General features: G+C 39.1%; 1 protein-coding gene across 1 annotated transcript; it reads right to left on the minus strand.

Annotated features, from left to right (window-relative positions):
* Window positions 1-4,626: 4,626 nt before the first annotated feature.
* LOC104079023 (arf-GAP with SH3 domain, ANK repeat and PH domain-containing protein 1-like) lies at window positions 4,627-13,642 on the minus strand (the record flags this gene model as incomplete). The annotated part of the gene is made up of 3 exons (XM_009580892.1): window positions 4,627-7,306; window positions 9,259-9,381; window positions 13,140-13,642. Coding segments are annotated over 3 exons (701 nt in total), but the record flags the coding sequence as incomplete, so codon positions are not given.
* Between the last annotated feature and the right edge of the window lie 857 nt (window positions 13,643-14,499).

Consider the following 14,499-nt stretch of genomic DNA (forward strand, 5'->3'; position numbering starts at 1 on the left):
CCTGCTACAGCGTCTGGTTATCTGGCCTGGCAGCTGAACCACTGCAGTGAGATGTTGCCTTTAAGACTGATCCTCCCAAACTGAAGAAAAAACTCATCAAAGCTGAATTTTTCCTTCAAACCCAAACAGCTCCTGCAATCACTGGAGCTGCACTCAGGCACCGGAGCGGTTGTGATATCCCCAAGGCCCTTTGCTCAGTTTCTCTTCCATCTCCTGTTGACGAAAGCGAGGGTGCCCCCAGGACATGGGATTCCCATCCCCATCTGCCCACCAGGAAGCTGTCCCTCCAGCAACAGATGCTGTTGTTCTGCACCATCAATCCCTTTCAGGAAGGACAGGGATTAGATGGGGGTAACATGTCTTAAGGTAACTTCTCTAAATGGCATTTCACTGGCCCGGCTTTACTGTTAGTCGCTGGCGGGGGGCTGCGATGCTTCAGCTCGCTCTGCAGCCCCAGAGGCCCCATGCCAATGGCATGGGTCTCACTGCAATGGCCAGAATGGCTACAAGTCCTATCTTTAGCCCAGAGCAGATGGAGACGTGGGCAGCAGTGAGGCGCTGAGAAGTCATGTAGGTAACAGGACCCCTATGCAGAGGTACGACACTGGTGCCGCCTTTCACATTCCACCAGACAAACAGCTAAAGCTATAGCACTTGCTATACAGAGAAGGAGGCGATGACCCCAGTTTAAACAAACACTACCAGGGGCTGCATTTTGGATGAAAAACACTGCCATGGGCAAGTGCAAGGAACAAAATCCTGCTCTCAAGGGTTTTGAAGTAGAGAGGGTTTTTCCACTGCCAAATTTAGTATTTTCTTTTTCATCTAAACTTTCTCTGCATCCTGGCAGGGAAGAGGAAACAGAAGGAGCTTTTCAGCTGGACGTGGCAGCCTCTCACTCAGCCAGACCTGGCAGGAGCAAAGGTGCTGAGTTAAAGGATAATCCTGAGCAAAATCCATCCCTAAGCAAGGCGACCGTTCCAGACCTGCAGTAAGGAGGTAGCAGGGGTGCCAGAACCACGTCTAAGGTGGACCTGGGCCCTGCGTGGGGCTGCTGCCAGCGACTGCTCTGGCAGGGCAGCAGCACCTCTTTGCTTACAGCCAAATGCTCCTGCTCACTGGATCTTGCGCATGGACCCTGCCTGCACATCTGGTGCCTTCTGCTGCTTCACAGGGCCCAGCTGCTATGGCAGGTACTTGAATAGTGCTGACCAGATGGTCTGACTGCCCCGCTGCCCTCCCTCCCCCATTATCGTTTGCTAAGATCTTGCTGCTTCTCCTGGACAAGGGACCTTCATTTCTTCGTATCGCTTGAATCTCTGCATTACCTTGAGCTTTGAGATGAGTATATGGCCCACCTATAGGCAGTGCTTACAGGAGAGCTGCTGACTCCTTACGATTGATCTGCACATCAATGATGGAGTCATTCATACTCTTTCAAAGGGGTCCAAGTTGTGGTTTGTTTTGCCCCCATCCCCTGCTCTTCTCTTCTCACCTCCACCTTGTAGCACATGTAGAGTTCAGATTTGTTCTTATACTCTGCAGAAGACTCCAGCATCACTCAGTGTAAGTTCACTTCACATGAAGCTCAATGCTCCTTGCTCTCCAGATGTGCAAGCTGCTGAACTTCCCTTGTAAGCAGGCCAGCAGCTCTGTGCACCCTATAGAGGCAGGTTTAGCATTTGTTCTCCTGTTTCTTTCTGCAGAGGATGGCCCAGTTCCTGTAGGGAGAACAGATACTGAGGAATATCCTGGATTTTCTGCCTTTCATCCCCACGCTTCTATCCTCAGAGGTCAGAACTACTGCAATGGTCCTGGAGTTGCTCCACAAGGCTTTTTTCCAGCTCCTGGATGGGTTTCCACATAATGAAAAGTCTCATCTGAAATGAGAGCATGTGGCTGGCTGCAGCTTGCTCACTGCTCAGCTACCTGGGGCTCGTGCTTTCCTGCCTAGAGTTACAAAAGTAGAGCTACAGCTCTGAATGCAAAGTCTACAATGAATAAAGGGAAGACGAGGACATTGGATATATAGGTCTAGAGCCATGGACGGGAGGGCTTGCAGTATCGACAAATGATTTCAGGCAGTATAATCTTTACTAATTTGAAAAAAATGTCTGTTTCCGTCTTTGAATCAGTGTGTGGCTACTGGTGTCACCAGGTCACTAAGGAAGTCTGCAGGCTCCGACAGAAAGCCACCACAAAACCCCTGCTTAACCAACAAACAGCTGCGGACCTCTTCTGTGCACGTTCAGCTCAAGAGGTGGCTTGTCTTTCTTCAGTCTGAAGTTCAGGAGCACGTTTCAATCCTTTCCGATAAGCAAGTTTTTGATTTTTATTTAAACATTAAGAAACTCCAGCTCAGAGGCATGTTGACACTTAGTACTGTAGCAGGGATGTGGGAGCAGGGAGAGATGAAAAACATTACTGTACTAGGTTTGAGAGCAGCTTCAGGCTTAAGCTACTGCACACTACTCCTTACTCTTGTAAGTTTACAGGCAGCTGTAGTAACTTCTTCATGTAGTATTCCCTGGGGAAGAGACTGAGGAAATTAGTTAGTTACCAAAAAACCAAGCCTAACGCTATTGCTTTGAACTGAACAAAGGTAAATACAGTGAAACCACCTCTCACTCAGCTGTTCTGCTGCAGTCTAGTTTGAGTGTTCAAGGGTGATTCATCTACACAATATGACTGTGAGAGAAAAATCAGATTTCTAAATTTCTGGTGGTAACTGAAGCACAAGAAACATCTTCAAGCCTTGGGGAAAAAAAATCGCACAGGAGAATGGACCTAGTCCCACACCGCCTTTCAGCAAAAAGCAACAAGCACAAGGGGAGGGGATGTTTCTGATCAGACATACAAGAACCAAGGCCAAAGTAGTAGGAACTGCAGAGTAGCATTAACACTGGATTTAAAGTTCCAGGTAAGCTTAAAGCTCATTCAAAACATTCTTCAGGTAGTACAGCAAACAACCGATCAGCTTCTCCTCTGCTCTGCCATGGTTAGCAGATGTGACAGCTGTCACAAATTGTTTGTCCCCCGCCCCCACTATTTTTTTAAAAAGAGACTAGAGCAGACATCCGCCTCACTGCAGACAGGAGGATCTGTTCTGTAATTTACAGAGGAACAAGGCAAAGCCTGTACCATGACACACTATCGTTTTTAGTGTTACTTGAACAGCAGCTGATGAGAACTAGTCAAGACTTGCAGGTTTTGTGCACGCCACAGCACGGGGTGGGTGGTGGGGGGTAAAGGGGGGTTGTAAGCTTAAGTACAAGTTGACAAACAGCACTTAGCTTATCTCAAGAAGAAACTTGAGCACTCTCTCAGCAGATGACTGAGCTGTAAATCATGTTATGTATAGCCCTAAAAGTATCATTAAGACAACTTGAAATAGTTTGTATTAGATAAGAAAATTCTTGGCTTGCAGCTATATAGATGAAAACATCTTACAGTCCTGTATGGATGCTGTATCCATCTGAAAAGCTTCCAGCTGTGTTTTAGAAGGGCTAAAGTGTCTCATAAAAGCACCCCCAACAGCCTTAAACTCAAGACTAAGTTGATAATTTGTAAGAATTTAAGGCCTGAAGCTGAACTTTATTTACTTAGGGATGTTTGCTCCTCTGTCATATTCTGGTTTCTTGGCATAGGAGGGTTACTGGTCTAGGGTGTGAATGGCATGAAACTATAAATTTATAACAGGGAAGAGTGTGGGGAAAGTAAAGTTTTTTTGTTGATGCTTAGGTGAACTGTCACACAGAACTATAGAGTCTGGGGAGGGGGAAGCATCTGAAAACAATTAAATCATATTTACAGGGATGGAGTGTTTGGGTTTTTGTTGGGCGGGGGGGGGGCTATTTCTGAGTTTCACTGGTTGGTATTTAAGATTTGTACCACTTTCACTGGTTTTGATTAGCAATCAGTCTCTGTTCAACTATGAGCTTTAAGTTTGCCAGGAAAAGGGTAAGCAGACTGAAACTTTGAACAACAGTGGAGTTCTCTGGGCATGCGTTTTTCTTAGTCTCTTCTACTCCAAACAGTACATGAGATATCCACCTCAATTTTGACTTGCAAAACCAAATCAATACATGTCACTGAAGAACAAGTAATACAAGTAGGACAGAGAAGTGAGGCTATTGGAATCAACAGATCTGTGAATGCTGTTATCTGAAATATTGTGACAAGGTAGAAACTGAGCAAGAACAGAATATTTAACCGGACTGCTTCCCCTGCCCCACGTCCATATTTCACATACCCCTCACCCCGTATGTTTAGCCTATGTAAATTTAAAAGCCCAAAACGAGCGGTTATTTTCAACCTGAAGGGCCAGCAGGAGAAAACAAGACACACCAGGCTGGCTTTCCATAGAGTCTACTGAAGCCAGAAAGAAAGCAATCGAAACTCATGGACAAAGTGTTTTGATGCTAACTTTAGTAAATAAAGTTTTCCAGATAAAGGCAATTGCATCCATATTTAACAGCTGTTAAAGAGATACACGTTTAATTGCATTATATAAGGGGTGCTTTATATTCAAGAGGGAACATTTCAAGTGTTTTAGTTCTACCTGTTTGGAATCCAGACTTTCTCCCTAGAAGATATTCCAGTTGACAAAAGGGCCTTGTTCAGATATCTGGGATCAACTGAATACATTTATTTAAAAGCAATCTTAAATATTAAAAAAGTAGAAATTAACACATACAGTACTCAAAAACTGTCACATTAAATACATGTGAATAGACATGTGTACTGATGTTTTACCTTAACATTCAATGAGAAGTCAAGATTTTAACTAGTGGCATGACCAGATCTGATTTCTGTACACGTTGATGTACTATGTAATAAAAAAATAAATAGCAACTGTTGTTCAACAGTAAATAAGACATCATCTGCAGAGCATACTTCCCCCTCTGGGGGCACCTTCCCCTGCCCCTCCCCCCAACCCCTTATCAGCTAATTTTCCATAAAGATTTAGACTTTCCAAATACTATGTCATGTACAAAATTGCAGACAGTGGCTCATTGAGTTCAAATATAATACTGTACTTAAACTCAATCAATATCATACATTTTCAGGTTTCTTATGACCCACAATAAGCCAGAATAAACAGAACTATTGTTCCCAATGGAACTCATTTAATTTTATAAAATGCATATGTATACTATTTTAAAGAGTGTAGAAAAGAATAGACATTTGACTCTACATAATTTTACATGCCTAGGTTTTCTTTATATGATTTGCTTTTATCAGTTTATTTCAAGATCACTTAAAAATACAATTGACCACAAAAGTGAATAGGTTTTGTTCTTTAATGCAACTTAAAACATTGTAGTAATGGATAAAATGGAATGCTAGATAAATGCTAATTCTGACTTCCTTTCCATAGAAAACAGAATAAAGTCTGAAATACTGGAGCTGGTAATACTGAAGATTAGATGCCAGCAGGCTCGCTCACTCATTGCGTAATTTTTTTTTTTTCCAATAAACTTTTGTTATAAATGATAAAACATTAACAGTTGATAAATATTTTGCATTTTTTCCATGTGGGTTTAGGACTGATATTTGTTTCTATATTAACCACAAACAGAATTAAATATTCACTGACTACAGTCTTGTCAAACTGAATTAAAAATTAAAGCCCCCAGAAAGTCTGAGATGTGTTTTTATGAAATGAAAACCTTTCCATGCAGCCACGACAATCTGCTTTGAAATAGCAGTACTAGGTACTGAAGCCAAAATAACATTTAAAGCAAGTAATACAAAACTACATATGAAAGTCATGGAACCTGCTACAGACAAACTATGGGAAAAAACACAACTGCATTATGTTTCAAAGTTAAAAAATGATGTTGAAAGTGACATAGGAAATGAAAGTTTTCAGTAATACATTTAAGTGTTTTCTGGCAATGCAGCTTTACACCAACTTTCAAGAAACCTCAGGTCAAATGCAGCCTTCCAAAGATTTTCTTAGAGATTAGCTTTATAACAGTATGTCTGTTACTTAGTGCTTTGAATTAAGACTATTACAGTTACAGTTTAGTGAACTCTACTATCAAACCTGATACTTGTGATCTGAGCTCTATCATTAACAGCCTGATCAAATGCATGAGAGGTCATCTTAACTTCCACTTTTTAGAGCAATTAAAAATAATTTAAATTTATCCTTATATCACCACTTAAGAAATTTTATTTTAGGTAACTAACTTTTAGCAAGGTTGAAGACAGAGGAAAAAAAAACCCACAAAATCATTTTTCAAAGAGCCAATTTAGCTATAAACAAATACTGTTGCAAGCTCACATTAATCTGAATAGCAATTAAGTTAAAATGTTCTTTTCTTTAAATGTAGCTATATGACTACAGTACTACTTTTGTACAAAGGCAGGTTTCAAGTAAGCGTCTAAATGCATGCATAATGTCAACAGTTAACATTTTCTAGAAGTCCTTGGTTACTAAGAATTCAGTGAAAGAAACCAGCAAATTTCACATTTATCTACTAAAGAACAATATGACTAATTTTCATTAAAATAAGTTTTCGAATGAAATAAATTTGTAACTTTTTATAGTGAGGTAATATCACAGGGGAACTGCAATCACAGTTTGGCATAGGTCCACATAATATAAACATAAAATGCTGTATGCACACCGTAAAACATTACTGTTATCTGTAAAGTCAGTGAATATTTGTCTTCATAATTACACTTAACTGAGCACTATATTAAATAAATACTGAAGTGGGTTTCATAGCTGTAAACTGCATACACTTATAAACTGCAGACTGATTTTTAAATTGTCCAAAACCATTCACTCATTCTAACTTTCTGCTAATTGTATATTGAGAATACCGAGTTATTAGGAACAGTCATTTCTGTACAGTTACATGGCTGACAGAGACCACCTATGGTTGGAAAGCTGGCAGTTCATATGTATTTTGAACAGCATAGACAGAGACGTAAGTGCTAGATGCCGAGGATGGCTTCAACAAACCCAATAAGGCGTGCCAGGTTCCAAGGCTACCATAATACTGGCAAAGGCAGAATAACACAGTATATTTACAATACATATAATTCAACCTCATGAGGTGAAACTTAAATGAATTCGTAATTTGTAACAGCAGCTATATATACAATTGTGCACAGGATTACAGGGAGGCAGCAGCGTTCGCTTTTGCTAAAAAGCCCGTCTTGCATGAAGAATGTGCAATGCTCAAGTTTAGGATTTTTTGTTCGTTTGTTTTTACTAGTCTGACAGAATGTGCACAAAGGACACTGGAAAGACCCCTTTCCTCTCTGGCTGTCCTTCGATGTGGCCAATCTGTAACACAGGAGAAAAACGTACATATATATATATATGTGTGTGTGTGTGTACACATGGAGTTCGTAGACTGCATTTACTTCATTCAAAAGCAGCAGAACTGCACGGATCCTACAGAGCCTTTGCAAGTTCTTGGACAGTTTAAAGCAAACCTTAGTTAACATTTGAATTCATGTAGAGGAACAGAATAAAACCAAACAAGCATATTATAAGTAAGACAAATTAAGCCAACTAAATCTAAAGAGAACAAAACTACAATTTTATTTGGAAACCTCCATACACCACCTAATTTCAAGAATCTCACCACAACAGAAGCCTGATTTTCTTTTATCTGATAGACTAACCTTCAGTAACAGGATATACATCTCTGAAAACCATTCATCTTAGTTAACTGAATAAATCCTAAACTCCTCACTTAAGGGAAATGTCTGCTACAGTTGTGAAGTTACTTATGATAATCTGCGTGCTTCACTTAAGTGATAAAGGCCCAGCTATTTTTTCATTGAATTAGTATGGATCCTAATGATTTATGTGCATACTAGTGTTAATTTATTAGTTATAATAAATCACAGTATTGTTTCATTAAGTATCCCTCATGTACAACTTTTTACGTTTTGCATAATAATTTATAAAGAAATAGCCAAGCAACTTCTAAAAAAAAAAAACCAGCACCTTCTATATGAGCTTTACATGTTTAAAATGCATAATTATAAACAACTGTCAAACTGATAGCACTGGAGTAGCAGTCTTGACTGACCACATAACCCTCTTCTCATCCTGCTACAGTGCTGCTCACTTTCAGAATAATAGTGTACCTCCTTCCTCTTGCACAAGCTAACAAAATGGGAAGGGGAAACATGCAGGGCTGGCCATTTCCTCTTGTAGAGCCAAATTTTTGAAGCGTATGAGTCAACAGCCCTCATTTCCCTTCTCAGAAACACTCAGACTGGAGCACTTCATGGAGCTTGTCAGGCATGTACCCAGGGATCTTAAAAAGCTACTTCACAAAACAGATTCAGCAACTAATGCAACTATAATCAGGGACTGGATGATATGGTTAATACACCAGCTTTTCACTGGGCATTCCTCTTTTGATACCATCTTTTCAGTTGAAAATCTTCCACACTTAAATGATGAGCGAGAAGAAACCGTGTAGCTAGAACCAAAACAGCAAAGGCTGCACTGCACTTAGATTAGGAAATCATAGGCAGCATTGCGATAAGAATTTGTTTTAATCAAAATGAAAACTGTCTCATTTTCCCCAGTAATAATTCTTAGGCAGGGAAGTATGATGTAGCAGGGCTTTGGAGGCAAGTAGTAGAGTGTCAAGGGAGGGTTGGAACCTTCCAGTGGGATTGAGAAAAACCTGATGTTAGTACTCAAGAACCAAAGAACAATATGCAGTCCAGAGTAGGGGGGCACGGGAGGGAAGAAGGGAAAGAAAATGTTAACTACCTCTCATTTAAGGAGGAATACCATCAGCTTACAGCACTGATTACAGATAGTTTTTCAGACTTCCAGCAACCCCTGTAGAGTAACTTAACATTTCTGGTGAACTGAAGATAATTACATATCTCATTTTTCATGAAGAGTGTAAGCATGCTAAATGGAGTAAAAATCACCACCTCTTCACTTAATGAAAGGCTAGTGTGCGTTACAAAGAGTGACATATGTAAATACGTGTTGTTTTGAGCCAGCAATAAAGCCAAACCTGGTCAGGTTCTAGTAGACTCCCAGGAAGAGACAGACCCTACCAGAGAAAGGGGGTCTTCTCTAATATCAGTTTAAAGGCTGGATGTTAGCTCAGACAAAAAACTCCCAAAACTCAACAAAATTAAAAAAACAACACCCACAAACCAAAACAACAACAAACCCCCAAAATTTGGAAAAAAGGCTTTCCTTTACGAGTCATAAAGAAGTTATGTGGAACCATAAAAGGAAAAGATACATACCCACCACTCTTGGTCCTCTTCACCGGTTACAATAATTACTTCTCCTTCAACAAATGTGAGCTCATCATCATTATCTGCCTGACAGTCATAAATGGTCTTCACTCGCCTAACTTTGTTTTTCCCCTAAAAATAGAATGAAGTTTTAGATAAAGGACATGAGGAACAACGAAAACACATATATATGATATGAATTTTGCCTTTTAGTTTTATTTTACAAGACGGTGAAGACTACCAAATTGCTTTCCCTGCAATCAGGAACATAAAATCAAAACCTCTGCTTCAACAAGGATATTAAAAAAAAAAAAAAAAAAATTACCTATTACAGGTATAGGTTTTCTTCTTCTTAAGACTCAGAACTCCCAAGAGACTTTAATGTGTAGTATACAGCTTAAGTAACCTACGCTTCCTCCAGTAAAGAAAGTTTAAATAAGATCTTTACATTGTTCCAGTCCACAAAAACCCTCTTTCTCCTTTAATACCTATTTCATTAAAAAACCCACCATGAACAGAAAATGAAATCCAATCTCCTCCGAATGTTACAAGAGTGTTTAAGGGCTGAGGAAAATGCTGCATTGAAATCCCAGTATTCCTTACAGTTCTGGTTTTGGATCTAGTACAAAAATACAGTACCCTTTGATTTCAGATCTGCTTATAGGACTGGAAGTTATTTTTTTTGAATGATTTTTCATCCCGTATGTTAGCAATTTCTTACTAAAAGAATCTTAATTTCAGATGGCAGTACTGTTTTGTGATCATAATTCACAATAGATATTCTCTCAGCTCTACCATTCTGAGTCCAAGTATTTTCTAGGTCACACTTTGCTGCATACTGCTAATTCATATGAAAAAGCCTGAGCCATGGACTCTTCCCCAAACATATGTTTCTCACGGCAGGGAAAATGCTTTAAATTATTTCCAAATAGAGTAAGGAAGCAATATTCACAGCAAAACACTCCTGCTACTTTATATTCCTGTATTTTCATACCCACATTTCTTCAAAAACTACAATTCCTTCTTTGAACAGAAGTAGTCAGATAAGAATGCAAAAAACCAAGAAGAGAACAAGGAGATGAGAAGCAGAAGGGCTACGAAGGAAAAGTCAGCAGGTTTAGAGGAATTTGAGCCAGAAGTAACTTCACAGAGGAAATTTCCTAGGGAGCCTTTTCTTTGCTATTATCTACCGACTTGAAATACCTCCGTGTTTTGGCAAAAAAAATTCTGTGCAGATCAACAGCAGAACAGACACACAGCAAAGAGCATTCATACTAAACTCAAGGTACAGAAAAGTAACAATTATAGAGGGATCTAAGGGACAAAGCAGTTAACAACATAAGACTAAAAAAACCCATACTCAAGACAAATGAACAGAAATACCTGAAGTGAAGGTATGAGATCAAAGGGTTTTTTACAGCAAGGGTTTGCTGCAGCAAGAAGTTACTTCAAAGAACACTTCCTCTCTTTTTTAAACAAATTCATATAATTTGAACAAAAATCGCAACTATCACTAGGGATTGGAATTCAATATTTGGGGCCAGTCCCAGCTTTCAACTCCAGAGAACCTTTACAAACGAAGAACACTTCCAATCAATCCCCCGGTGATGAAGGGAAGGCAACTACTTCTGCCAGATAAAAATTGTCTCACTCAATAAAGAGACTAAAGAAAGTTAAATTCCTCTAAACTTAGAGAACTGTATGCAACTCAGCTTGTAAGAACACGTGAAAAATGATGGCAATTGCTCCTGGTTCCTTCTGATTAGTACCACAGATGGCATTTTAATATTCTATTCTGTTCACTTAGAAGAGCAGTAAAAAGGAGAATTCAAGCCCGAGGTGTATTTAATCCTGGGAACGTTTAAAAAAGGATGGATCTGAAGAGAGTATATATTTTCCAGAACACAGTCTGGGGCACTGGTGTGTAAAGAAATAGAAGCAATTCCAGGACATGTAATTTGCGACTATAGAACAAGTATCACCCACCCCACGCCCAACTTCTTGTATCCAATATTAGTACTTATTAAGAAGAGAGTTTCATGCTTAAGACTGAATAATAATCAGCTGCTGTAGTCATTAATAATCCATGTTCTTATTTACATTCAACATTTAAGAAGAAATACTTTGTCTCCTTTATAGAAAACAGACACACACAAAAGAACACTCAAGTGCTCAGTATGATTTTAGAAGTGCTCAGAGCAAGTTTCATTTCTCTAAAAACATCCTTTCAAGTCCTTATATATTAACAGCATTGGTATTTTTTACCTAATCATTCTGAACAATTGATTTTCTAAAACTTCCAATAAAAAAACTTGTGCTCATCTATTTAGTGGCTAAATTGTCAAAACGAAGAGTGAGGTACCCACAAGCACTAGTGGCTGCTGTCACGGGTCTTACTGTTGTACTGTGCTGTAGCATTCACCAGTTTGTGCGGAGAAGATATAGCCAGAGGATGAAAATGGAGGCAAGATACATTTAAGAGGAATTCTTGCACATTACTACTTGAGCAAAAAAGACTGCAGTGAACAAGAAGAGATACACGTGTGCATGCAATGATGTGTAGAAAACTGGAAAGTAATTATCACAGATACATCATAATTTTGATCACTGCAAAACAGTGGAACTATTTAATTTACTGCATGTGTGACAATGGCTGAATTTGGAGAACACTGAATTTTTCCTCAGAATTCTTCTGTATAAAGTAAGGTGAGAGTTTAAAAAACAAAACAAATAACTAATCCATTATTTGCTTTCTTTCCTTCTTTAATAAAGTGACAAATAGCTTAGAATGTCCAGCATCATTTGCCTGCTTATATTTAAAAGTACGTAAGTAAACAAATCCAGCTGCAGACACCTTTTGATCAGATCCCTGTACTATTTTATTTAATCTCCAGAATGCTCAGGAAGCCCAAGCAACAACCCTGCCATTCTCAGTACAGACAGGAGCTTACAGGCAAGTCCATGATAGAAGCCAAGCAAAGTGATGGCTCCAGAGAGAGAGTGTTCTTCCTCAGACAAGCACAAGGAGGGAGAAACTCACCCTCTGCTTTCACTACAAGAATGGAAGTCTTATTTCCTTTTACATAAGTGCTTTGCATAGCCAATTTGACAAGCAAAACCATCTCCTTTTTGGTGTATTGTTAATGACGAAATCTTAAGAGAGCTCTGGTGTTTCATAAAATGATTTCAATATACATACGCGTGAAGAATCCTCTGTTGGACGGAAATTGCACTGGTTAGCAATACAAACAGCAAGATGAATTGGAGGTTCAACAAGGAGACTTGGAATTGAGTTACAGTTCCAGCTCTGCTACTACACACCATCCAGCAATATCAATTTTGCCACTTCAGTAATATATCTGAGCCTTTGTTAACCACTTAAATACATCGACATTAAATACTCAGGACAGGAACATTTACTAGTTTGTCACAGTTGACTTTACTTTAAATTTTTTTATCTACTGACAACAGGTGCTAACATCCCTTCTTAAAGCTTATAAAAATCAAATATATAAATATTCTAGTAATCTAAGGCATACAAAGCAGTGAGCAAAGACAGCAGAGAAAACCATCAATTAATTCAGCATTATGACTGGCACAGATAAAAATGCCCAAGTTCCCTAATAAATCTAAATACACTGTCATGCTCCCAAGGCTATCGTTTTATGTTACTAGTACTTGCGTCAGCATCCAAGAGGCCTTGTAAACCCCCAGCATTTGCTGAAGCTGCTTGGGAGCACAAAAAGAGCACCTCATTCCCCATCCTACCCCACAACGTTATGTTGTTTTGTGTGCACAGCTCAAGGGTGGGGTTTCTTTTTGCACAGACAGTCCTACAGTAACTTCAAAGCCTTCCACGGATACTCTCAACTAGCTGGAATAATACCTACCATATTTATTTTCCTGGGAAGTGGCACAGGGGTTTCTGGCAGGGTATGTGTTATGTCATTAGACTCTTCAGATGCTTGCCTTTGGATGGTGTCTCTAGATTGTACATTTGGAGAAAGATCTAAGGAGTGAGATTTCTGATTGGCCTCTGAGGGCTGAGGCTTCGGTGATGCTTCTCCACCTTGAGTTTTAGCCAACAGCTCTCCTAGCTGAGGTTTTGGAGGAAGGTCCTTCATTTGCGGCTTTGGAGGTAAGTCTCCAAGTTGTGGTTTTGGTGGCAAGTCTCCTAGCTGAGGCTTTGGGGGTAGTTCTCCAGGCTTTGGGGGTAAATCTCCCACTTGAGGTTTTTGAGTTAATTCCAGAGGCAGAGGCTTTGGGGGCAAGTCTCCAGGTTGTGGTTTCTGTGGTATATCGATGGACAGTGAGGGCTTCTGAAAGATTTCCATGTGCTGATGGGATTTATCTATTGAAAGATGATGACTGGTTTCTATTTTTCTTAGTGCCACTAAAACAAAAAAAGCATAACAATGGTTTTTCACAATCTCATCTTAATATTAAAGAACTTAGGCACATATCAGAACTGTAATTATGTAATGACCACATGTTCACTGAGCCCCGATAACTGTTCATATGTCCTCCTAGTCTATGACAAATGCAAGGTAATACATCTTTACTTAACCCTCATTCAGTGAGGTCTCATTTCATTGCTTCTACTGAAGGCCAGGAGTGCTTAATCCAACAGCTACTAGGTGTCAATTTATACATTAAGTACTTAAGGTGAAATGAAGTGATTGCTTTTTGGATCTAACAAACAAAAAAATTAAAAATAAGAAAAGATGTGTTTTGCAAAACAACCTATCAACCCACCGATGTGACTGCAATGAAAATTCTCTTTAATGCCAATTATTCATATATACAGTTGAACTCCATACAAAAAAAGCGCCAAGTCTCAGGATTAATACCTGTAAAATCTTAAAGAGCGTGAGTGAGCATGTATGTCTATACAGTGTATAGAATAAGCGGCACTATAGATAATCAAACTAAAACTAATAAAAAATAAATAATTGTAAATATTTACAATTTAGTAAAGATGAGAAGTTTTAAAACAGTGTATTCTGCAGTTTTTATGGAAGAAAATTGAAAATAGCTTTTCAAATAGTTTTTTCTCAGTGTCATGCATTGATTCTACTGTTAAGTTCCCTAAAAAAACTTGACTGAAATCTACCTTATAAACAAAACCAAAACAACAAAAAAACCCCAAACCTCTCAACTAAACAACTCTATACTAAAGCAGATGAGGGGGAACAGGAAAGAAAAAAAAAGTTATGACCCATGATGACAAAAAGAGAGCCAAGGAGAATC

The sequence above is a fragment of the Fulmarus glacialis genome, unplaced genomic scaffold (assembly GCF_000690835.1).
Source record: "Fulmarus glacialis isolate BGI_N327 unplaced genomic scaffold, ASM69083v1 scaffold45346, whole genome shotgun sequence".
Lineage (NCBI taxonomy): Eukaryota > Metazoa > Chordata > Aves > Procellariiformes > Procellariidae > Fulmarus > Fulmarus glacialis.